This window comes from Ursus americanus, chromosome 3 (assembly GCF_024610735.1).
Source record: "Ursus americanus isolate L20-20 chromosome 3, mUrsAme1.1.p, whole genome shotgun sequence".
NCBI lineage: Eukaryota > Metazoa > Chordata > Mammalia > Carnivora > Ursidae > Ursus > Ursus americanus.
The window spans coordinates 15,538,371-15,565,543 of record NC_142129.1 but is presented as its reverse complement, the minus strand read 5'-3'; the positions used below and the strand labels follow the sequence as shown (position 1 = coordinate 15,565,543).

The 27,173-nt window shown below is 36.8% G+C and overlaps 1 protein-coding gene across 1 annotated transcript in view; it reads left to right on the top strand.

The window, feature by feature from the left end:
- AKR1D1 (aldo-keto reductase family 1 member D1) overlaps nt 1–27,173 on the top strand; it is a 48,929-nt gene that overhangs the window by 20,531 nt on the left and 1,225 nt on the right. The window contains exons 4-8 of the mRNA XM_045792569.2: nt 380–457; nt 4,479–4,601; nt 9,736–9,845; nt 10,575–10,740; nt 25,471–25,553. Coding sequence (XP_045648525.2) covers nt 380–457; nt 4,479–4,601; nt 9,736–9,845; nt 10,575–10,740; nt 25,471–25,553 — 560 coding nt within the window. The remainder of the gene's footprint in view (nt 1–379; nt 458–4,478; nt 4,602–9,735; nt 9,846–10,574; nt 10,741–25,470; nt 25,554–27,173) is intronic.

Genomic DNA, 27,173 nt, shown 5'->3' with positions numbered 1-27,173 from the left:
TTGTAGTTGGGGTCTACTTTCCAAAAATATAAAGCACCATGATCTAGAAAAACAGAGTTAGAGAAAAGTGCAGACACCTGTGAGTTTTGTCTGTAAGTATGGCTGGAGTCCAGGTTGGGGGGGGTGTTGAACAGATTCCTTTCATTACGAGAGAACTTCATGGTTTAAGAACAATAATAATCTGTCAATAAATAAAGGCAAATGAATGCCAGGGTGAGATAATGAGACTAATGTGTAATATTTATTATATATAAATATATAAATAATTAAAATTGATTTGCTTACCCAGGGCCAGGATGTATGGCATAATGGCAACTCAAGTTCCATAATTTTAATTCCCAGATATAAATAAAATAAGTTATGCTCATTCTTTTTGTAGCCTGGAGATGAAATCTATCCTAAAGATGAGAATGGCAAATGGTTATATCACAAGTCAAATCTGTGTGCCACTTGGGAGGTAAGTTTAAATGGGCCTCTTTTCTTGAAGACTACATTTTTAAAACTGCAATCTGATTATTCCTGTTCCATTTATGGAGAAATGCAGCCTTTACTCCTAATGGAAAGTAATAGTCAGAACAGGTATTTTTAACCATAAGCAAAGATGTGTAAAATTCCCACTTCTCTGCACTGAAAAATTCTTGATTTTCTTTTGTTGGAAAAGAAGAATGCCAAAGGAGAGAGAAGTATAGAAAGAAAAAGAAAGGAAAAGAAATAAGTTCTAACATAACCATAAATAAAAATATAAAAATGAGGGGCACCTGGGTGGTGCAGTCGTTAAGCATCTGCCTTCAGCTCAGGGCGTGATCCCGGCGTTATGGGATCGAGCCCCAAGTCAGGCTCCTCTGCTGCGAGCCTGCTTCTTCCTCTCCCACTCCCCCTGCTTGTGTTCCCTGTCTCACTGGCTATCTCTCTCTCCGTCAAATAAATAAATAAAATCTTTAAAAAAATAAAAAATATATAAAAATGAGATAAGTTCACAAATTTTTGAAGTTTCTCAAGTTGAATTTATAAAAATCATTAATATGATATTTAAAAGAAACAAATTTTAAATGATACATGAAAAACTGAAAATAATTCTGAGCAAGCTGTTGGCTCTTTCCCCAAGATCATAAGAGTAGGAAAACTAGGGGAAAGTCCTGAGAAAACCTGTATGGATTCATGTTGGGGGTGAGGGGTACAGATATTTTGAACTGGTTTCTTTATGAGGTAATATGGCAGCTTTTACCTGGAGTAGAAGGCAGCCCAATAAGCTGTAAGAGGATAACATAGGAGAGGACCTTAGAGTTCTTTTTGCTCTTTTTTCTCTCCTGCTATAGCCTTGGAACAAATATTGTCTGCTCCACACATGCAGAAACTTAAGACTCATGTTCAGATGTCTTCAGGAATCAAATCAGAGTAGCACTGAAATCCTGAACTTGTGAGAGGCTGAGAAAAACATAAGTTACTATCTGACCTCTGGCAGTTGTTTCCCTCCCTCTCCCATTCCAAACCCCAAAGGCTGGGAAATTACACTCTAACAAGTACCTCTTTCTAAGGTATTTAGAAAGTGGACATCCCCTCTATAGGTAATAGCTGATTATCTGAATTGTGGAGTTGTTCTGGGGGGTGAGGAGGCATTGATTGAGTTTTCTGGTGCCTGGGGCTCTCCACCCAAGAGACCATACACTCATTCCTGACCTCAATGTAGATGACTAGGTTTGGAATCTGCTGTTCCCTTCCAAGGAACTGCCCTATAACATAGCCAGTATCCCCAGGAAAAAATGTGTTCACAACCCCAAATTACAAGGCATTTATTTTACAAAGACACATCATATCTTTTTTTTTTCTTTTAATGATTAAAAACCAAAACATCGGGATGCCTATAAAGGTCCTCTTCATCTTAACGCAGACCTTGTCAGATTTCAGAAGCAGCAAAGTAGCCATCCTGCTGCCGTCACAAACCCCGGAGGGCAGAGGCTAGATCTTGATATCTTAATTAGAGATCCAAATATAAACAGAGCAGAGGACCAAGAACTTTTAACTTTTTTAGTTAATTAATATATTCAGGGAGATAAGATGTTAGCAATATGTAACAAGAACAAGAATACATTTTTTAAAAAGGAAAAAATAATAATTAGAAAAATGTAAAACAATGCAATCAATGGGATAAAAATAGAATGGATATAGACAAAGAAAAAATTATCAGATTGAAAAATCAGAATGAGCAACCCCACCACCCAATATGAAGAAAGAAAGGACAAGAAAATTTTTTAAATATGAAAGAAAAGCTAAGAGATGTAAAGGATAAAATTAGAATTTCTAGTATTCATGCAATAGGAATCTCAGGGGAAAAAAAGAAAGAAAAAAAAAAGAGGTAATATTTGAAGGAAAAAAAAAGAGATAAAGGGCATGGATTACCAAAGAGAAAAGAAAACTCTTACCTAAATACATTACAGTGAAATTTCAGAATATCAAACATACAGAGAAAATGTTAAAACTTCCTGGGTATAGCAAACAAACCAATAAAGTAAAAAAAAAAAAAATTGAAGAAATAATAATAAATCAAGGAAAAGACAGGAAAAGAAGAAAAGAGGGAAAATGAATAGATGGCAAAAATAGAAAATAAAGAGCAAGATGGGAAATTTAAACTCAGTTGTATTAATAATCACAATATATGTAAATAGTCTAAACAACTCAGTTAAAAGGCAGAGGTTATCAGAATAGATAAGAAGCAAATCTCCACTATATATATTAAGGAATTCCATTTTAAATAAAAAGATACAAATAAGTAAAAGGTTAAGAAAAAAAAGTAAAAGAATAAAAAAGACATACTAGGCTGACGATAATCAAAAGAAAGCTGAAGTGGCTATTTTAATACCAGCAAAGATTTCAGAGCAAAAAGTATTACCAAGGATAAAGAAGTTTGTTTTATAATAATGAAGGGATCAATCCTAAACATCTATGTACTTAATAACAGAACTCCAAAATACATGAAGCTTAAATGAAGAGAACTGAAAAGAAAAAGAGAATAATCTACAATTATGGTCAAAGATTTCAAAACCTCTCTCTCAATAATTGAGATAATAAGTAGACAGAAAATCTATGAAAGAGATTTGAACATTATCAACCAGCTTGACCTAATTGACATTTATAGACTACTTCACCAAAATATAACAAAATGTTATTTTTCAAGTGCACATAGAACATTTTACAAAATAATCTATTGTCTGAGACATGAAACAAATCTCAATACATTTAATAATATTCTTTATGCAAAGTAGGCTGTCTGATAAAATTAGAATTAAATTTGAAGTCAATAACAAAATAAATCTGAAAAGCCATCCTATTTGGAAACTAAAACGCATACATGTGAATAACCCATAGGACAGGAAACAAAAATTGTATTTAAATATAAAGTATATGTTAGCAACACACAATTGGAAATGAAATTTTTTGAATGATATTAAGTATTAGAGATAAATTTAACAAAATCAGTGCAAACTTAAACAGTAAAAACTATGTCATACATTACTGAGAGCAATTTATTTTTAAGTAATCTCTATGCCCAACATGAGGCTTGAACTCACAACTCCAAGATCAAGAGTTACATGCTCTACCAACTAAGCCAAAAAAAAAAAACTCTAAATAAATTGAGAGATATATCATGTTCTTTGGTAGAAAGACTGAATAGAGATATATCATGTTTTTTGATAGAAAGACTGAATACAAAATTGAGATGTTAATTTTCCCCAAACTGATTGAAAGATTCAACAGAATCCCAATCAAAATACCAAAAGAAATTGAAAAGCTGATTCTAAAATTTAGAGGGAAGTGTAAACAGTATGATGATAAAAGATTCAATTTACCAAGAAAATATACCAGTTTTAAACACATATGTACCATATAAAATATCTTCAAAATATATAAAGCAAAAGTCAATAAGCTATAAGAAGACATTGATAAATTCTTCTAATATGGTGGGAAATTTCTGACATATTCCTTTAAATTATTGAGAAGCCAGGAAAAGCTAGACCCAATTTTGTATGTAATGTGTGTGTGTGTGTGTGTGTGTGTGTGTGTGTGTGTGTGTGTGTGTGTATTTACATACATAAATGCATGAGAGAGAGACACAGAGCAAGAGGAGGGAGAGATTTGTATCTAATAAAAGGAGAATATACATTTTCACACACACCAGACATTTATAAAAATGGATCAGGTACCATGTCATAAAGTAAATCTCAACAGATTTCAAGAAATAAGATCATTCTTAATGGACTGGTATACATTGTGAAAATGCAAGGGGAAGATATGCTGTACAATAGTTCCCAAACTAATTCAATTATAGAATTCCTGCCTGTCTCTCCCACTTTTTTTTTTCTTCACAGAATGCCTATTAACATACCCAAGGACTTTCCTTCTCAAAAAATTCATAGTCACCCTCATAAACATTCTCATTTTTTTGAGGCTTTTTTCTTAACCCACTGGCCTTTGCTCAACAGGCGTTGGAAGCTTGCAAAGATGCTGGCTTGGTGAAATCTCTTGGAGTATCCAATTTTAACCGCAGGCAGCTGGAGCTCATCTTGAACAAACCAGGACTCAAATATAAGCCAGTCAGCAACCAGGTACAGTTTGATAGGAGGTGGGAGGTGAGAGGGGGAGTGTGAGGGATAAGGGGAGATTCCAATATTTACTTAACAGGAGAACCCTGAACTAGGAGTCAGAAATCTTGGGTCACTCTACGTATATCTCATCATAAGGCCCCAAGAACAAGTCTTTTAACTTCTCTCAATTTATGTCTCTTAAAAAAAGATTTGCAAGTTCAAATCTAGACAAAAATAATCCAAAAAATTTTTTGAAGAAAAATAATGAGGAACTAGATCTGTGAGATATTAAAATATACAGAGTACTTAAAATTATGTAAGATTAGTGTAAGAACCAACATACAAATTAATAGAAAATAAGAAATACCTTAGAAACAGGCCCAAGTATATTAAAAACTTAATGTAGAAACAATAACACAAACTAATGGCAAAGGGATAAATTTTTCAGTAAACAGTGTGGAGGAAATGGCTAGTTATATAGAAACAAATATAGACCTTAGCCTCATGCCATACTCCTAGTATCTCTTTAATCAGGAGTTAAAGAAGAAAGAGGAAGTCATTTGTGAATACTACAAAACAATTTTAAGTTTTCTAGAACTATAGATAGAAAATGAAGCCATGGGAAAATTACAAAAGAAACTGACATATTTAACAGTATAAAAACATTTAACTCTAAAAATATTAGAAACAAAGAGCAAAAAAATGAATAATTATATTTTTAAATATAATAGAAAAGGGGGGTCATATCCTTATGAATTAAAAGCCCAATAAAAATTAATGAAAAAAATTAAAGATAATACACTAAGGCTCTACAGAAAAGTGAGCAAAAGAACTATGAACAGAAAATTGATATGACAAATTGCAAGACTAGTAAACATGAAAAATGTTCAACAGCACTAGTAATTACAGAAATTTAAGTATTACTTTGTATTGTATATCAAATTAGCAAGCTTTTGTTTTATTTTTTAATATAATGTTCCATATAAGCAAGTGATAAAGTGCTGGAAAGTACAAATTTGTTCAGCCTTACTGGAAAGCAATTTGGCAATAAGTGTCAAGAGCCTTAAAAAAATTCACAGTCTTATATTCCTAAGAATTTATCCTTGTGAAAAAAAAAATCTGAAAGCCTTTACGTGTGTTTGTCACAGCACTATTTATAAAGGCAAAAAAAAAAAAAGGAAACAACACAAATATGAAAAATTAGGGGAATATTTAAATAAATTATAAAACTCATATAATGTAAAATCTTAATAAAAGATGTTCTTGAATCATTTTTGAGGAAAAGAGCAATGGCCATGATATTAAAGGGAAAAACCAGGATACAAAATATAATTCAATATTGATGTGAATATATTATTTAAAAACATGCATAGAAAAAATATTGGAAAGAAATATATCAAAATACTAACTGTGGTTATCTCTGGCTGTGAATTACAAGTGAATTTTGTTTTCTTCTTTATGATTTTCTGTATTTTCCAAATCTTCTGTGAGCATATGTTACTTTTATAATCACAACAAAATACAGTTACCCACCTTGTTAAATGGGGATAATGATACTCTCTTCACTCTACTTCAAAAAACACTAAGAGGCTACATTAAAAAATGTTCTTAGGGTAAATATTCACGTTTTGGAGTTATGGTTGATTTGTTTGCTTGATTCATTGTTTTTAGTAACTCAAAACAGTCTTGAGTTCATAACAGAAATAATGAATTATTACCTATCAGGACAATAGCCAGCTAAAATAGAAGTGTCGCTATATTTAGAAGTATCACTTCCTAATTGACACCTAAGCCAACATTATACCATATGCTCTAGGAGCAGAGAGCAACAGCCCTTGACTTCCTAACTGATCTCAATCTATCCCTTTATTCCTACTCTAATCCTTACCAGCACAAATCCCTCCTGCACCCCCCAAGAATAATACTGTTATCAAAGGTTAAAATGACACATGTTTCCTCTTACAAATACACAAAGAAAGATGGCGATGTTTGACCTCAGAATGAAAAGTGGAATAAGAATTTGACAGTGTGTCTTCTCATGCCAAGGAGGAAATACCCTGATATGTTGGCACAAGAATCACGAATAGCTTCACAAATGTACCCTGAAAGGGAAACAAGACATGTTGGAAGATCATATCCCAAACTTATTCATTTGCTTCATGGTGTTTGAAAATAGCATATACCAACACTCTAGAGATAGTACAGATCAAAGTGCCGGTCTACTGGCCACCACCCATTACCCTGTGCCCTGGGTAGGACTACCTCTACTCCAGAGACACAAAATGAGCAGCTTTCAGTCCAGGAACATGATGACATGTTGTGGGCATTATAGAGGGTGGACATATTTTATATATAAGGGATACATACATAAAGATCTTGCATAATTCAGAATTCACATATTTAAAAGCTAATTTTCCCTTTAGAATAAATCTAAAGTATAATTGGCAAAATTTTGTATTTTTTCATAGACTTTATGAACAAGGGCACATACAGTATGACCTCACTCTATACTCATTCTCAGAGCCTGAGCTTCCCAAGCTTCCTTAGTACCACCCCTAATGTCTATCTAAGCAAATGTGTCTCCAGGCTCCATCCCTGGCTTAATCTCTCTAAAAGCCTTCCTGGTGGGCAATTTGTCATGGGGTGTTCCCCCAACCTAATTCAAAGAAGACTGTGGATCTACCTCAGGCCATTTAATCTCACACACCTAGCTCTACTAACAGACAAAAGGAGCGAGGTGGGGAGAAAGGAAAGATCTCCAAATTCTTCAATTTTTTCCCAACCCTATTTACTTAATGCCTAAATCACAGGTGTCCTGATTTCAGAATCAATAAATATTTTTTGCGTGACTTAATGAAATGAAAATTCAACACCGTTTTGTTGCAGAAAGACACAGGATGGGGTCAATGTCTTCCTTCACAGGTTCTGTCCAGCTTAACTTCACCTTGTGAGATTTTGATATCCGAAGTTCTACACTTACCAAATAGTGTTGTAAAAGCCACAGACATGTCAAGATGCCTAGCAAAGAAGGAAGCAAGTGTACATAGATATGCTTCTCCTTGAAAATGAACAAGTTCCAGGGCAGTGATGACATCAGGGCACTGTGACAACAGAAACCATCACTACCCTCTACCTTAAACTGAGCATTAGATGCCAGCATACCGAACAAGGATCATTCACTGGCCTGAAATGCCCCCACCAAGCTATAGTCCTGATGAAGCCCCTCCTGTAACAGTCAGCAGCATCAGTAATACTTCCTAAGATGCTCGCTTGGTCCTCTCTGTATCATTATGTTTTCATTCAACAGTCATCGAGCAACTGCCTTATGCCAGGCACTTTGCTAGGTACTAGGCATGCATAAGTGACCAAAGACAGATACAGCCCTTCCTCTTGCAGCACTAGCTGTCTAGTGGGGAGCACACATTAATCAAACAATCACAAAAGTTATCGATAATTAGAAACTGAGATAAATGCTCTGAAAAGAAGGAATATGGTTCTCTGTGAATTCATATGCACATGAAACTTATTAGCTTATCCACTCCGACCCCCAGAATTTCCCCCACTGGTTGTCCCCTTAGTGATATGCCCTGGAATTTTTACCTAACAACTGTCTATGCAAAGATTTAAGTTATATTATTTTAAGTTATGTTGTTGAGTTTATATGTTAACTCAAAAGCTTTTGTTGAGCAGATGTTTCTAGTATGTTGCCCAATGCAACTCTCTGTATAGTCCCAAAGTTCAGTTCACAGATTCCGTTCAGTCACTGATTTGGTATGTGCATACCTATTTGTTTTATTTCTATTTGTAACAGCCTTATTATGCATACCTTTTGCCACAAGCCAGATGAAGTCCTTTTTCAAAGTGTAGGTTATAAAACTGTTCAACGCATATATAAACACACACATATATACATACGGATATATACATACATACTTCTACATATTTAATAGGCCAGGGACAAGCAACGGGATGCCAATCTGATTAGAAAGGAATCCTTGTGGGAAAATGAAATGTTGTGTTTGGAATGAGCAGGCAGGCATTAAATTAAGGAATTCATACTTAGTTTCTAAGCAGTGGAATGACGTGATAAAATACATGTTTTGGAGAGACTGGTCTACCAATAATAGACAAGATTGGAATTGAAAAAGTAGAGAGCGATGTTGGAAGTCGGAGAGGGTAACGGAAGGAAACACTAAGAAGTGTGATTCCTGCTTTATTTTAGTCTGTGTGTTACTTTCTAGAATTATTTAAGAAATGTTCCAAGGGGGAGAAGTCCTACAAGTGTTTCTTAGGGTAAGGGAACAAGATTATATCAGGGGAAAAAAAGTATATCAAATTAGGGAACAGAAAGAAGACCCACCGTGAAGAGTCCCAGTTTACATTTGTCATTTCATCAGAAGCATCTCCTTGTGCCTTCTAGAAATAAAACTCATCAAATACGCACTATTCCAGACAATGAGGATAATAACTATATGTTTCCATTATTTTAATTCACCCTTGGTTGATTTTAATTAAAAAAGGTAAGAAAATCATAGGTCAAAAATTACCATAGTGGTTAAGAAGAAACTTTGAGAACTTTGTGACACAAGTATTTTTGGTGCAGGAATCTTGCCAGTAAGATACTAAAGATGAACGTAGGCCTGCACTGGGTGGTGTAAAGAACTCCCGGCCAAAACGACAGAATTCATCGGGAGATTTCATTTTATACACGCTCTACCCCTTGTGAAAATATTCTGAGATGCTTGAGAGCTACAGAGAGAGGGCTTCTGCAACATGTCACTTCTACTTACTGAGACTGTAACCTGAACCTTGAGACTGTTTTTCTTGTTACAGAAAATTGTAGTTGCTGGAATGGTGACTGTAAATAATTAAGTCTGTTCCCTCAAAGTTTTAAACTATGATAACTTCATGAAATTGAATTTGCTCTCCACTTATTTTAGAATTATTCCACAGATGGTGACCTCACTAACCTTGTTTTAATTAATCTCACCAGTAAACAATGTAAACTTCCTTGTTAGGAACAAATATTTGGCATTTGCCTCATTATCCATCATACTTGTAAATGGACTTTATTGAAAAACTCTTTAAAAACTGTAAAACTGCATTCACCACAAGGCTTTAATTTTGTGCTCTGCTCTCCAATGCAACCATGTAGGTTGAGTGCCATCCGTATTTCACCCAGCCAAAACTCTTGAAATTTTGCCAACAACATGACATTGTCATTATTGCATACAGCCCTTTGGGGACCTCTAGGAATCCAACCTGGTAAGCAATGCTGTATGTCTCTTCAGCAGTGTTTCCTTTGGTGCAGAGTATGAGACTAATGTGAATTACTTGACTGGCATGACTATATGGCTCTGTGATTTTAAGAAATAAATTTAATCTCTTCAAGCCAGTCTCTATGTATACAAGTTGGAGCTAATAAAACCTTCCTCACAGAGGTGGTATAAGAATTGATTACACCGTATGTATAAAATTACCTAACAGTGCCTGAAACATAGGAAATGCTCAATAAACATTAGTTTAGGTATTATTTGACAACGACTCGCCATGACCATATCCTGAAATTTTAGCATTTCTTGATCTCTGGATTCAAAGGCAGCATTTCTGATGTGATGTGTTCCACAGACTTAAGTAGAAATTTTTCTGCGTGAAGATGACTCTAAGAGTTGTGCCTCTGTTTCTTCCATTTTGGCCATCCTGCCTTCCCTTGTAGGCCTACTTCCAACTCAGTTCTCTGTCTCTGAGACCCATCAAAGAAATTTATTTACCCTCTGTAAGAGGCAGCTCTCTCAACTTGCCTCTCTCAATATTTTCATGGTAAAAGCAACTCTTCACTGAGTGCTCCGCACTCTGAGAAATTGGTTACAGGGGACCTGAAGTGTCCTGGTAGGTGACCACGTGGATAGGGAGACAGAGGAGGGGGTAATTGACTAACCACCTGCTCTCATTACTTGAGCTAAATATGATACAGGTTTTGATTTTTTTTTTAAGGGTGAATGTATCTTCTCCACCTTTGCTCAAGGATGAACTTCTAAATGCACTGGGACGAAAGTATAAGAAGACAGCAGCTCAAGTTGTTTTGCGTTTCAACATCCAGAGAGGAGTGGTTGTTATTCCTAAAAGCTTTAACCCTGAAAGGATCAAAGAAAACTTTCAAGTAAGAGAACTGCTTCTGGAAATGTAAAAAGTAGAGTTGTTTTGTTTGTTTCTTTGTTTTTTGGAGAACCTTCTGTTCAGATTAATAAGAAACTTGTAATGCCTTTATATTTTATTTTACACCTGCTCCCCAACCCACACTCTGTGTATCTGAATTTAACTTGAGCTGAATTTGAAACAGTTCCCAGCACTTTGGGGATTGCTTTACTGCTTGTACATTACCTAGCTCCCTCATTTCTTCTGTTTCCTTACCTATTGACTCTTGATGCTACCTACTCATTTCTCCACCAGCGCAGCAGCAATGGAAGGTATAAAATTTGAAATTCATAATAGTAAACTTTCCACCTTCTTAATGTCTCTGGTAAAAGTTAGGGACAAATTTGGAAATTATTGAAGAGGATCATTAGACTTCATGAATACTAGCTGCCTTTATTTCTTCCATAAATAATCTGTGATCAGCATCGTAATTTAGAGGTGAGAAGAGGCCACTAGACAAAGGAGTGATTAGTTTACTCTGCTACTATTCAAGACTAAACTTCTAGGTAAGTATAGCCATAGAAAAGTACCATGTAAAATTAATTATTTACTCATCAGTTGATAATCTCAAAAAGTAAGTTGTTTTTATCTCAATAAGTAGTTTATAAGTTTAATAATCTCAGTAGTTTAATAAGTTTTATTAAATAAAATAAGTAGTTAAATAAATTTAATAATCTCAAAAAGTAAGTTGATAAAAATGAGACAAGATTTATCCCCTCAGATAGGAAAATACTCAGAATATTGAATATGTACAAAAACAGGCACTTTCATATACTCCTGTTAGAAACACTAACTGGGTATAAGGTTTGAAGGAGTAGAATGTCACTTTTCCAGATCCATCAAAATTCAAACCCACATATCCATTTGACCCAACAATCTTGATACTATATTTACACGTACATGCACACATATCTGGATATTTACTACAGCATGATTTGTCATTAAAAAAAACTGGAAACAATCTTCAGTAGAATCTTGTAAAACAAATTATAATATATTTGTACAATGAAATATTATATAGCCTTTTTAAAACAATAGAGTGAAAATATAAGTATGGCCATGGGAAGATATTCATGATATCAGACAATTTATCTTCAGAGCTTTTTTGCTACCACGTGACAGAATGCAGCTCAAACTTACCAAACAGAGACATGATTTATTGGGTCACATAACTGAAAAGTCCATGGATAAATCAGGCATGACAGACCAGGGGTATTAAAATGATTTAAAAAAGGACTGAGCTCCCTTTCTCCCTCCACACTCCTCCCCCCTGCCAACCTTCTCTATCTCTACATGGTGGCACAGACAGTCCCTGACAGCTCCAGGCTAATCTATTACTCCTATTCAGTGAAGAGGATCATAGGCAAAAGCTTCTGTGTGGATCTCTATCAATCCCTTACTGTCCCTTTGTGGGTCATGTACCATTCCCATATTAATCATATCCGGTGAGTAAGACGCTTTGATTGGCCCCTGGGCTGCATCCCTATTCCTGTGCTGGAAATGAATTCATGTGACAAACAGCCCTACTAGGTGGTGGAAGAGAAGTTCGTAAAAGGACAAAGGGGATGCTGTTACTAGCAAAAAGAGGGAAGAATGATAAACAGTTATACCACTACTGACAGCATTTTAATATTTAACAAAATACCTCTTACTAAAAGGGGTTGACACTGTTTTCAGCCATCTTAAAAGAATAAGCTATCCAAATGGCTAATGTGTTAGTTCATCAAAAATTAAAACACGTTTTGATGCACCTGAAACAAATAGCTTCAAAGATTCAAAATTTTACTGTTCTGAAAATGAGAGTGGTTATTAGTGGTCTGTGCAAAGGAAGGTTAAAGCCTTTGGACTTTATGTTATTTAGTGAATCACAATTTTGTACTAAAGGTACTATCATTCTCCTTAAAAATTTTATTGCAACTATTTCTGTTATAGTCGATATATTTCCGTAGCCCTGATAATAAGGAAATGAAGTTCAGAGGTTCACGTACCACAAGAAACTATGAAAGAGATACAAATCTCCAAGGAAAATGACAGTGGAAATCATAGCCAATTTCCACTCTATAGGGTTTAGACTTGCCCTGTAACCACAAATTTTGCTGGGTATTAAAACCAAGAATCGACAAAATAGAAAATTATTCTCTTTTAGAACTAAGGTAAAGTAAACCTTTAATAATATTTTAAAAGAATGGGAAATATCCACAAAACATAAAGGGCAAAGAGAAAATTAAATATGTTTACCATAAAAGAAGAAAAAGTCATAGAAATAAGAATCATGTAGTAAAAAGTTAAATCATAAATTAAAAACAAAAACTATATAAAATTAAAGGTAAGAATGAAGAAAATTAAAAAGCAGGGTATTTTTAACATTAAAACAACAAAAAATCAAATTTTACCATCCACTATCTGCCTTGTTGCCATCATCCACTTACCCCCTTTCTTTTAAGGTTTATCTCCTGACTCACTTTCCTTCTTTCCAAAACTACTCCCATCACAGTTCTTAGTGAATTTAACATACATATGGATAGTCCTTCCAATAACCTGGCCTGATGGTTCTTTAACCTCCTCCCCCACAATGATCTTGTCCTATGTATTTCAGCCACTATTTCCCATTGTTATTCCTTGGAAACTGCAGTTACTAATACCTAATAACTCCTTTGCACCCCTCAAAAATCCCCCTCTCGCTTCTGCATTATCTCACTACTGCATAACTCCCATCAACATACAAATATGCTGTAACCTCCAGTCTTAAAAGGTAAAATCCAATCTAGACTCACGTTCCTCTCCAGCGATTATCCATTCCTTTCTTTCTGTCCACAGCAAACCCTTAAAAGAGAATTCTATTCTCACTACCTCCAAGTACCTTTCCCCCACTCTCCCTTAAACCCATTGAAACCAACCTTTCACCCTGACGCAGCTCTTATCAAGGTCACCAATGACCTCCACCTTGCTTGATCCAATAATCACTTCTCTGTCCTTGTCCTACTAGGTCATTCAACAGCATTTAATACAGTTAACCCTTTCTCTTTCTTGAAATCTTTATAACAAGAGAAGCAGATTGGTTGGGGGGCAGAATATCAGGTACTCAGTTATGTGAGATCCTAAATAAGTGAATAATTTAGGATAATTTGTGCCATTAAAAAAATGAAAACAAATCCATATAAAATAAAGAAAAACATTGCATAGAAAGAATGGAAGGAGGGAGGAAGAATTTGGAAGTTTATCTTAAAATTAAAACTGAAAAGGTGCCTGGGTGGCTCTGTCAGTTGAGCATCCAACTCTGGATCTCACCTCAGGTCTTGATCTCAGGGTCATGTGTTCAAGCCCCATGCTGGGCTCTATGCTGGGTGTGGAGCCTACTTAAAAATAATAATAATAAATTATGAAATAATTTTTACTTGTTTTATATTCAACAAAATTTAGGTTACAATTGTATATGTGTACTAAATCTTAGTAGAAACTTAAAAATATGCTTGACAAAATTACATGATAACAGAATGTGACATTCTCGGAGGAGGAGAAAAGATGGCAGAGGAGTAGGGGACCCTTTTTTCAGCTGATCCCCTGAATTGAGCTGGATATCTACCAGACCATCCTGAACACCCACCAAATCAGCCTGAGGTGCAGGAAGATACATCTGGATCTCTACAAACGAACATCTCCAGCGCTGAATATTGAGGTATGAAGCAGGGAGCCGTGAATCTGTGCACAGATATGGGGAGATAAACGGAAGGGGGAGGGAGCCGCCACGCTCGGGTGCCAGGAAGCAGTAGCCACCTGCACTGGGGAGTGGGCCGGACTCGCGGACTGGCACCCCTGCAAAAACAGACTGAGACCGTGAGCCCGGGAATGCACACGACCAGACTGAAAACCGGAGCTCCGGAGTGCTCACTGGAACTGGACTGAGACTGGGAGCTTGGGAACACGCACACAACCAGACTGAAAACCGGAGCCCCAGAGTGCTCACTGGAACTGGATTGTAACCAGGAGCTCGGGAGCGTGCACGCATCCAAACTGAAAACCAGAGCTCTGGAGCGCACACTAGAACTAGACTGAAACTGAGAGCTCAGGAACGCGCATGCGACCAGACTAAAAACCGGAGCTCCGGAGCACTCACTAGAACCAGACTGATATCGAGAGCGCATGTGCAGCCACACAGAAACTGGCGCTCCAGAGCGCACTCGAACCACACTGAAACAGGGAGCTCAGGAGCATGCGTGGGAACCGGGGGCAGCTGGCGGTGTTAGAAGCACAAAGGACAGAGACCAGCTGGCCCTGGAAGCAAGGGCTGGGAGAGTGGCTGTGGGCGCACATCCCGGGATGCTGCGGGGTTTTTAGCAACACCGCCAGAAATTGTTAAAGTGGCCAGGAGAGCTCAGTGGAGAGCAGACGGTGATCTCTCTGTTCTGAGACAGAGGCTAGGATACGGCCACTGCAGCTCTGACTCTCAGAAGAGTCAGAGAAAAACCGCCAGGGAAAGCCACCAGAGAACAAAAACCCGGAAATACCAGCTCACATTGTGCCCATCCCCACACCCCCTCCCCCCCCCCCCCGCTGCAGAGGACAGGGCAACGCTACCCAAACAGAGTTGCCTGAGTACCAGTGCAGCAGGCTCTCCCCCAGAAGGCAGGCTGAAAAATCAAGAAGCCCACATCCCTAGGGTACCTATAAAACTAGTGCACACTGCCTGGGTCCTGGTCAATAATTTGTGCTCTGGGCATCCCCGCAACCTCTCCTCATCAGAATAATGAAGAAGAGAAACCCTCAACAAAAAAAGGACACAGAGACTGTGGCCTCTGCCACAGAACTGATGGATATGGATATAACCAAATTGTCAGAAATGGAGTTCAGAGTAACAATAGTCAAGATGATGTGTAGGCTTGAAAAAAATATTAACGAAAATATTAATGAGAATATAGAATCTCTAAGGGCAGAAATGAGAGTGAATCTGGCAGAAATTAAAACTGCTATGAATCAAATGCAGTCTAAACTAGACGCTCTGATGGCCAGGGTAAATGAGGCAGAAGAATGAATTAGTGAATCAGAGGATGGGATGGTAGAAGAGAAAGTTAAAACAGAAACTTGGCTTAAAAAACTCCAATCTCAATAATGTAGATTACGGGAGATTACTGACTCAATGAAATGTTCCAATGTCAGAATCATCAGCATCCCTGAGGGGGTAGAGAAATAGAGAGGTCTAGAAGAGATATTTGAACAAATTGTAGCTGAGAACTTCCCTAATCTGGCAAAGGAAATAAGCATTCATGTCCAAGAGGCAGACAGGACCCCTCCCAAGGTCAATGAAAACAGACCTACACCATGTCACATCATAGTGCAATTCACAATTAGATCCAAGGATACAGTATTGAAAAAAGCCAGGGGGAAGAAAATCCTTACGTACAGAGGGAAAAATACCAGAATTATGTCAGACCTGTCTACAGAGACCTGGTAGGCCAGGAAGGGTTGGCAGGGCATTTTTAAAGCTCTATCTGAGAAGAACATGCAGCCAAGGATCCTTTATCCAGCAAGGCTGTCATTCAGAATGGATGGAGAGACAAGGACCTACCAAGATCGGCAGAAATTGAAGGAATTTGTAACCACCAACAAGCCAGCCCTACATGAGATATTAAGGGGGGTTCTATAAAAGTAAAAAGGCCCCAAGAGTAACACAGAACAGAAATTTACAATCTATAGAAACAAAGACTTCATAGGCATCATGACATCATTAAAATCATATCTCTCAATAATCATTCTCAATGTGAATGGCCTAAATGCTCCCATAAAATGCCACAGGGTGGCAGATTGGATAAAAAGACATGACCCATCCATTTGCTGTCTGCAAGAGACTCATTTTGAACCTAAAGATACATCCAGACTGAAAGTGAAGGGATGGAAAATCATTTTTCATGCCAATGGACCTCAAAAGAAACCTGGGGTAACAATTCTCATATCAGACAGATTGGATTTTAAACTAAAGACCGTAGTTAGAGATACAGAAGGACACTATATTATTCTTAAAGGATGTATCCAATGAGTGGATATGACAATTATAAATATCTATGCCCCCAACAGGGGAGCAGCAAGATACACAAGCCAACTCTTAACCAGAATAAAGAGACATATGGATAATAATACCTTAATAGTAGGGGACCTTAGCACTCCACTCTCAGCAATAGACAGATCACCTAGGCAAAAAATCAACAAAGAAACAAGAGCTTTGAATGACACACTGGACCAGATGGACCTCATAGATATATACAGAACACTACACCCCAGAACAACAGAATACTCATTCTTTTCAAATGCACATGGAACTTTCTCCAGAATAGACCATATACTGGGTCACAAAACAGGTCTCAACCGATACCAAAAGACTGAGATTATTCCCTGCATATTCTCAGACCACAATGCTTTGAAACTGGAACTCAATCACAAGGAAAAATTTGGAAGAAACTCAAACACTTGGAAACTAAGAACCATCCTGCTCAAGAATGATTGGGTAAACCAGGTAATTAAGAAGGAGATTAAACAATTTTTGGAGACCAATGAAAATGAAAACACATCGGTCCAAAACCTATGGGACACTGCAAAGGCAGTACTAAGGGGAAAATACATAGCCATCCAAGCCTCACTCAAGAGAACAGAAAAATCTAAAATGCAGTTTTTATATTCTCACCTCAAGAAGTTGGAGCTGGAACAGAAGAACAGGCCTAACCCAAGCACAAGAAGGCAGGTGATCAAGATTACAACAGAGATCAATGAATTAGAAACCAGGAGCACAGCAGAGCAGATCAACAGAACTAGAAGCTGGCTCTTTGAAAGAATGAATAAGATCGATAAGGCACTGGCCAGACTTATTCAAAAAAACAGAGAAAGGACCCAAATTAATAAAATTATGAATGAAAGGGGAGAGATCACAACCAACACCAATGAAATAGGAAGGATCATTAGAAACTTTTATCAACAGCTTTATGCCAATAAATTAAACAACCTGGAAGAAATGGATGCCTTCCTGGAAACCTGTACTACCAAGACTGAAACAGGAAGAAATTGATTATTTAAACAGACCAATTCATTATGAAGAGATTGAAGCAGTGATCAAAAGCCTCCCAAAAAACAAGAGTCCAGGGCCTGATGGATTCCCCGTGGAATTCAACCAAACATTCAAAGAAGAAATACGTATTCTCCTGAAGCTGTTTCACAAAATAGAAACAGAAGGAAAACTACCAAACTCATTCTATGAGGCCAGTATTACCTTGATCCCCAAACCAGGCAAAGACCCCATCAAAAAGGAGAATTACACACCAATATCCCTGATGAATATGGACACCAAAATTCTCAACAAGATCCTAGCTAATAGGATCAAACAGTACATTAAAAGGATTATCCATCATGACCAAGTGGGATTCAAGGGTGGTTCAACAATCACAAATCTATCAGTGTGATAGATCACATCAACAAGAAAACAGTCAAGATCCATGTGATCCTTTCAATTGATGCAGAAAAAGCATTTGACAGAATACAGCATCCTTTCCTGATTAAAACACTTCAGAGTGTAGGGATAGAGGGTACATTCCTCACTTTCATAAAAACCATCTATGAAAAGCCTAAAGCGAATATCATTCTCAATGGGGAAAAGCTGGAAGTCTTTCCCTTAAGATCAGGAATATGACAAGGATGCCCACTCTCACCATTATTATTCAACATAGTACTAGAAGTCCTTGCAACAGCAATCAGACAACAAAAAGGGATAAAAGGTATCCAAATTGGCAAAGAAGAAGTCAAATTGTCTCTCTTAGCAGATGACATGATACTCTATATGGAAAACCCAAAAGAATCCACCCCCAAACTACTAGAAGTTATAAAGCAATTCAGTAATGTGGCAGGATACAAAATCAATGCTCATAAATCAGTTGCATTTCTATACACAAACAATGAGACCGAAGAAAGAAAAATTAGGGAATCAATTCCATTTACAATAGCACCAAAAATCATATATTACCTGGGAATTAACTTAACCAGAGAGGTAAAGGATCTATACTCTAGAAACTACAGAGCACTCTTGAAAGATGTTGAAGAAGACACAAAAAGATGGAAAATATTCCATGCTCATGGATCGGAAGAATAAACATAGTTAAAATGTCTGTGCTACCCAGAGCAATCTACACTTTCAATGCCATCCCGATCAAAATACCAATGACATTTTTCAAAGAACTCTAACAAACAGCCCTTAAATTTGTGTGGAACCAAAAAAGGCCCCAAATCGCCAAGGAATTGTTGAAAAGGAAAAACAAAGCTGGGGGCATCACATTGCCTGATTTTAAGCTATACTACAAAGTTGTGATCACCAAGAAAGCATGGTACTGGTACAAAAACAGACACATAGACCAATGGAACAGAATACAGACTCCAGAAATGAACCCTCAACTCTTTGGGCAACTAATCTTTGACAAAGCAGGAAAAAACATCCAGTGGGAAAAAGTCTCTTCAATAAATGGTGCTGGGAAAATTGGACAGCTATATACAGAAGAATGAAACTTGACCGCTCTCTCACACCATACACAAAGATAAACTCCAAATGGATGAAAGACCTTGATGTGAGACAGGAATCCATCAAAATCCTAGAGGAGAACATAGGCTGTAACCTCTTTGACATCGGCCACAGCAACTTTTTTCATGACACATCTCCAAAGGCAAGAGAAACAAAAGAAAAAATGAACTTGTGGGACTTCATCAAGATAAAAAGCTTCTGCACAGCCTAGGAAACAGTCAAAAAAACTAAGAGGCAGCCCGAGGAATGGGAGAAGATATTTGCAAATGACACTACAGATCAAAGGGTGGTATCTGAGATCTATAAAGAACTTCTCAAACTCAATACATGAGAAACAAGTAATCAAATCAAAAAAATGCGCAGAAGATATGAACAGACACTTTTCCAATGAAGACATACAAATGGCTAACAGACACATGAAAAAATGTTCAAAATCATTAGCCATCAGGGAAATTCAAGTCAAAACACATTGAGATACCACCTCACGCCAGTTAGAATGGCAAAAATTGACAAGGTGAGAAACAATAAATGTTGGAGAAGATGTGGCAAAAGGGGATCCCTCTTACACTGTTGGTGGGAATGCAAGTTGGTACAGCCACTGTGGAAAACAGTGTGGAGATCCCTTAAAAAGTTAAAAATTGAGCTACCCTATGATCCGGCAATTGCACTACTGGGAATTTACCCCAAAGATACAGACGTAGTGAAGAGAAGGGCCATATGCACCCCAATGTTCATAGCAACATTGTCCACAATAGCTAAATTGTGGAACAAACTGAGATGCCCTTCAACAGATGACTGGATTAAGAAGATGTGGTCCATATATACAATGGAATATTACCCAGCCATCAGAAAGAACGATTACCCAATATTTGCAGTAACGTGGACGGGACTGGAGGAGATTATGCTAAGTGAAATAGGCAGAGAAAGACAATTATCATATGGTTTCACTCATTTATGGAACATAAGAAATAGCAGGAAGATCGGTAGGAGAAAGAAGGGAAGAATGAAGGGGGGGTAAACAGAAGGGGGAATGAACCATGAAAGACTATGGACTCTGGGAAACAAACTGAGGGCTTCAGAGGGGAGAGGCGTGGGGGACTGGGATAGGCTAGTGATGGGTATTAAGGAGTGCACGTATTGCATGTTGCACTGGGTGTTATACACGAATAATGAATCATGGAACATTACATCAAAAACTAAGGATATACTGTATGGTGACTAACATAATAAAAATTATAATAAAAAATAAAAGAAATTAAAAAAAAGAAATTTAACTAAAAAAAAAACAATGTGACATTCTCTACTTCACAAAGGCTTTTGCTAAGTGATCATCAAAAGAATAATTCTGGTAAAATTTCACAGGGCTTCATCGGAAGATTATAAATCCTTTGATTTTTTTTTCAAAGCACACTCTTTTGATATATCTACTAAAGTCGACTTTAACTGCATCAGATTCCTATTTGAAAAACATTTTGCCTATAATTAAAGCAAACCAAGATCACTTTCATTGACTTTATGAAATCCTGCATCTTTGGCAACATTTGCAACTTCCCTTTACATTATATATTCACTGGAGTCAGAAAATGACTCACCAATACTTAAAAAGTGGACCTAATGTTAAACAAAAAGAAAGTTTGAGTAAGGATTTATTTTATAAGTGATTGGTCATTCATGAATCTTTCTATGTAATGCATACCTCAGGTTCATGACACAATCTCATAAACTCAATACTTGGATAATAATCAAAGAAAAGCATTCCCTGAAAAGAGCACCTGGAAGAAATCCGTGGGGGAATGATTAGGTAAATCATGTTACATCTATACTATGAATTCCATGATTAAATTAAAGTCAGTCTGTCTTTTTTGACAGAAAAGATCACCAAGACATATTATATGAATGAAAGTTGCAGAATAATAAAGATATTATCCAATTAATTGCATTTTGCTCTTAGTATGTTGGATGTTTGGAAGGAATGTTTGGGAAGAAGAATAGGACCGGGGTGGTGGGTAACAAGAGGACCTTTCATTTATTATTCCATGCATGTCCATACACTTCTGTAGTGTTTTAATTCTCAGAAAAAAAGCATATATTTATGTATCACTTATATAATTAAAATTTATAAATATAAATTACTAAAACAAAAGTTAAGGGATAGCAAGTTAAAACAATAAAGTAAGAGAAAATGATTATAAATAAACCAAATGTTAAAAATGTAAATAAGCTAAAGTATTAAAATGTTAATAAAGGACAATTATAAAACCAGAGTATAAGATGTACAAGCTAAAAGGGGGCGCCTGAGTGGCTCAGTCGTTAAGCATCTGCATTTGGCTCAGGGCATGATCCCAAGGTCCTGGGATGGAGCCCCACATTGGGCTCCCTGCTCCACTGGGAAGTCTGCTTCTCCCTCTCCCACTCCCCCTGCTTGTGTTCCCTCTCTCGCTGGCTGTCTCTCTCTGTCAAATAAATAAATAAAATCTTTAAAAAAAAAAAGATGTACAAGCTAAGAAAAATAAAACAATGAAAATGTAATAGATTTAAAAGGTAGAAGACATTAAAAATGATGAGAGAAATGATTAAGAGGATAAAACAAAGCAAATTAAAAGTTTAAAAAACACATAAGCAAATTTAGAAATGAGGGAATATTTTTTAAAAACAAGCATACAAAGGCCATAGTCCAAAATCAGAGGTTTAGCATCTTATCCAGAAACAATAAAAAAAATCTCTTGGATTTTAGATGTCCTGAACATATGCTGTTGCGGTCCTGCAAGATGGCCCCAGCAGGAATGTCTCAAAGACAAAGAGCAGAACAGAACCCCAACTCTGCACGGGGATGTGGGCCCCCAGCCCCAGCCCAACTTCTCTCACATTTGCAGATATTTGAAATTTTTTGTATTATTTTTTAAATTTATTTAAATTCAATTAACCAACATATAGTACATCATTAATATTCATAAGTTCTTGACATAAAAATCTTTTATGTGTATGTCACTGATAATAGAGCTTCAACATAGAAGAAGTAGTAAAAGGAAATATCTGACAGAACTGAAAGAAACAAACTAACAATTATTTTTTGTATCAATTTTTTATTTACATTCTAGTTAGTTAACATACAGTGTAATATTGGTTTCAGGAGTAGAATTTAGGGATTCATCACTCATATAACACCCAATTTTCATTACAGAAAGTGCCCTCCTTAATGCCCATCACCCATTTAGCCCATCCCCCACCCACCTTCCCTCCAGCAACCCTCAGTTTGTTCTGTATGGTTAAGAGTCTCTTATGGTTTACTTCCCTCTCTCTTTTTCTTTTCCATCCCCTATGCTCATCTCTTTTGTTTCTTCAATTCCACATAGGAGTAAAATCATTTGGTATTTGTCTTTCTCTGACTTACTTACTTCACTTAGCATAATACTCTCTAGCTCCATCTACATTACTGCAAATGGAGAGATTTCATGGTTTCTTATGGCTGAGTAATGTTCCATTATATATATCTACCACACCTTTTTCCATTCATCACTTGATTAGCCATTTGGGCCCCTTCTATAATTTGGCTATTGTTGATGATGCTGCTATAAACATTGGGGTGCACGTATCCCTTCAAATATGTATTTTTGTATCCTTTAGGTAAATATTTAGTAGTGCAGTTGCTGGATCATAGGGTAATTCTATTTTTAACTTTTTTTTTTTTTTAAGATTTTATTTATTTATGAGACAGACAGCCAGCGAGAGAGAGAACACAGCAGGGGAGTGGGAGGGGAAGAAGCAGGCTCCCAGCGGAGGAGCCCAATGTGGGACTCGATCCCAGAACGCCGGGATCACACCCTGAGCCGAAAGCAGACGCTTAATGACTGCGCTACCCAGGCGCCCCTATTTTTAACTTTTTGAGGAAACTCCATACTGTTTTCAACAATGGCTGCATCAGTTTGCATTCCCCCCAACAGTGTAAGAAGTTTCCCCTATCTCCATGTCCTCACCAACACCTGTCATTTCCTGTGTTGTTACTCATTCTGACAGGTGTGAAGTGGTATCTCATCATGGTTTTGATTTGCATTTCCCTGGTACTGAGTGATGTTGAGCATCTTTTCATGTGTCTGTTGGCCATCTGTATGTCTTCTTTGGAAAAGTGTCTGTTCATGTCTTCTGCCCATTTTTTAACTGGATTATTTGTTAAGGTGTTGAGGCCTTTATATATGTTGGATACTAACCCTTTATCAGATATGTCATTTGCAAATATCTTCTCCCATTTCATAGGCTGCCTTTTCATTTTATGGATTGTTTCCTTCAATGTGCAGAAGGTTTTTATTTTGATAAAGTCCCAATAGTTCATTTTTGCTTTTGTTTCCCTTGCCTCTGGCAACATGTCTAGTAAGAAGTTGCTATGGCCAGTGTCAGAAAGGTTACTGCCTCTGTTCTAAGATTTTGATGGTTTCCTGTCTCACACTTAGGTCTTTCATCCATTTTGGTTTTTTTTTTTTTTTTTTAAAGATTTTATTTATTTATTTGACAGAGATAGAGACAGCTAGCGAGAGAGGGAACACAAGCAGGAGGAGTGGGAGAGGAAGAAGCAGGCTCATAGCAGAGGAGCCTGATTTCATCCATTTTGAATTTATTTTGTGTATGGTGTAAGAAAGTGGTCCAACAAAACACCATTTGTTGAAGAGATGGTCTTTTTTCCATTGGATATTCTTTCCTGCTTTGCGAAGATTAGTTGACCATATAGTTGTGGGTTTTCTATTCTGTCCCATTGATCTATGTATCTGTTTTTGTGCCAGTACCATACTGTTTTGATCACTACAGTTTTTATAATATGTCATGAATTCCTGAATTGTGATGCCTGCAGCTTTGCTTTTCTTTTTCAAGATTGCTTTGGCTATTCAGGGTCACTTTTTTTTTTTTTTAATTTGGGGTCTTGTGTGGTTCCATACAAATTTAAGTATTATTTGTTTTAGCTCTGTGAAAAACTATATGTTAATAGGGATTGCATTGAATGTATAGATTGCTTTGGGTGGATTAAACATTTTAACAATATTTATTCTTCCAATCTGTGAACATGGAGTGTTTTTCCATTTCTTTGTGTCATCTTCAATTTCTTTCTTAAGTGTTCTCTAGTTTTTCAGAATACAGATCTTTTCCCTCTTTGGTTAGGTTTATGCCTAGGTATCTTATGGTTTTTGGTGCAATTGTAAATGAGATTGATTCCTTGATTTCTCTTTCAGCTGCTTCATTATTGGTGTATAAAAATGCAACAGATTTCTGGGGCACCTGAATGGCTCAGTTAGTTAAGCATCCGACTCTTGGTTTTAGCTCAGGTTGTAATCTCAGGGTTCTGAGATCAAGCCTGCATTGTTCTCCCCACTCAGCGCAGTCTGTTTGTCCCTCTCCCTCTGCTTCTCCCCAACTCATGCTCTCACTCTCTAATAAATAAAATCTTAAAAAGAAAAGAAAAAGAAAAAAGAAATATAACAGATTTCTGTACGTTTATTTTTTTATCCTGAGACTTTGCTGAATTCATGTAGTAGTTCTAGCAATTTTTTGGTGGAGTCTTTTGGGTTTTCTGCATAGAGTATCATGTTGTCTGCAAATAGTGAAAGTTTGATATCTTCCTTGCCAGTGTGGGTGCCTTTTATTACTTTTTGTTATCTGATTGCTCAGACTAAGACTTCCACTACTATGTTAAACAACAATAGTAAGAATGGACATCCCTGTCTTGTTCCTGACTGTAGAGGAAAAGCTCTGTTTTTCCCCATTGAGGATGATATTAGCTATGGGTTTTTTGTATATGGCCTTTATGATATTGAGGTATGTTCTCTCTATCCCTACTTTGTTGAAGGTTTTTATCAAGAATAGAAGCTGTACTTTGTCAAATGCTTTTTCTGCATCTATTGAGAGGATCATATGGTTCTTATTCTTTTTTTTATTAATGTGGTATATCACATTGATTGATTTGTGAATACTGAACTACCCTTGCAACCCAGGAATAAATCCCACTTGGTCATGGTGAATAATTCTTTTAAACCTGTTCATTAAAAAAAAAAAAAAAGGATGATTATAAATTTTTGAAGGGCTCCTGCTGCTGGCCCCATTCCCTGATCCTAGGCTTGACCCAATTTCTACCTTAAATAATGTCTTTTATTTCTGTTATTTCAGATCTTTGACTTTTCTCTCACTGAAGAAGAAATGAAGGACATTGAGGCCTTGAATAAAAATGTCCGCTTTGTGGAGATGCTCATGTGAGTATGGGGGGACCATTCATCAAGTACCGCCCAGTGGTACCGGATTATCCTAGGTGCAGAGAAATCACAAGGGTAAAGGCCAGTGGGCAGCATGTTCTGAATATTAAACAGGTCTGGGTAAATTACATTTACTCTAGAAACTTCCTACAAGCTACAATTGTATTAAAAATATTTCTGGCATTTAGGAAATCCCATGACTTAGGTTGGGGAATGGCAGGCTAAATACCTTGATGAGAATTAAGTCATAGTGTATGTGTGTTAATACGACAGCAACACAAATATTCGAACCTATTTACTTTGCCTAAAAGGCAAAGTGATGCACAATTTAGAGCAAAGTTATCAACAAAAAAGAAAGAGACCTGGGAACGTAGTAGAGAGAGTACCACATTAGAAGCTAAGAACCTAGGGTTTTAGGCAAATGCTTGCCGGTAAGATGTGGAACTTCTAACCACCTATCAGCTGACTTCCCACAAGGAAAATTCCTTATACTCCTTCAAAATGTTGCTAATTTCAGCTAATCAACTGAAGTAGCCCTTTATTCGCTAAATAGTATAGGGCCTTTAAAATAACAAAAGACTACAGTTCATACGTATATGGTATATATATATACACACACACTTTTTTTTGTTCATTACTATTTCTAGTTCTTTTTTTTTTTTTTTAAAGATTTTATTTATTTATTTGACAGAGAGAGAGACAGCCAGCGAGAGAGGGAACACAAGCAGGGGGAGTGAGAGAGGAAGAAGCAGGCTCATAGCCGAGGAGCCTGATGTGGGGCTCGATCCCATAACGCCGGGATCACGCCCTGAGCCGAAGGCAGACGCTTAACCGCTGTGCCACCCAGGCGCCCCACTATTTCTAGTTCTTGAAATCACCTGGCTAGTAATCTGTTTGTAATCTCCTCTCTGGGTGAGCATTTGGAAAACACTCATTAGGGTAGTTCATATAGTTTGAACACTTATCTTATTGGTCCCACTATTTCTCATGAGTCAGAAAGCACACTGACTATGCTAATATCAAATTTCTGAATCAACTTTTGAATTAGTACAACAGCCTCCTAATGTGAATTTTCCAGGACAAAACATTATTTGACATTAAAAGGTGCCACCTAGCCTTGGGAACAAAAAGGTAAACACAAACACAGACCTAACCAACACTTACTGGTTAATTAATAGCTCTTGAAGATGAACTATTCCTATTGAATAAATATCATTAAATTAAGAAGAGATAGTAAGAGACAGTCAATCCACCAATGTACTGATTTTTTTTTTTACAGTTCGTTGGTGACATTATTTAGTTTGACATTTGACATGTTTACTACCTAATTCTCACAACACTGGGAAAATAACTCATAGGAAATAACTAGAAAAATCAGCAGGGAGAAATAAACAGTAGGCCTTATTTATATTAAAAAAATGTACCATTTAGGGAGGCTAGGCCATGATTCTTCTCTGTTTTTCATCCAGTTGATCTTTGATATTGAAGAGGCTTTATTTATTTTATATTTTAATTTAAAACTCCTAGCAATTGCAGAGAACTGAATCTTAGACATGGTCCATGGCAGGCACAACACACACCAGTCCTTTTTTGACTGTTCCATCACTGTTGTGTGAGGGA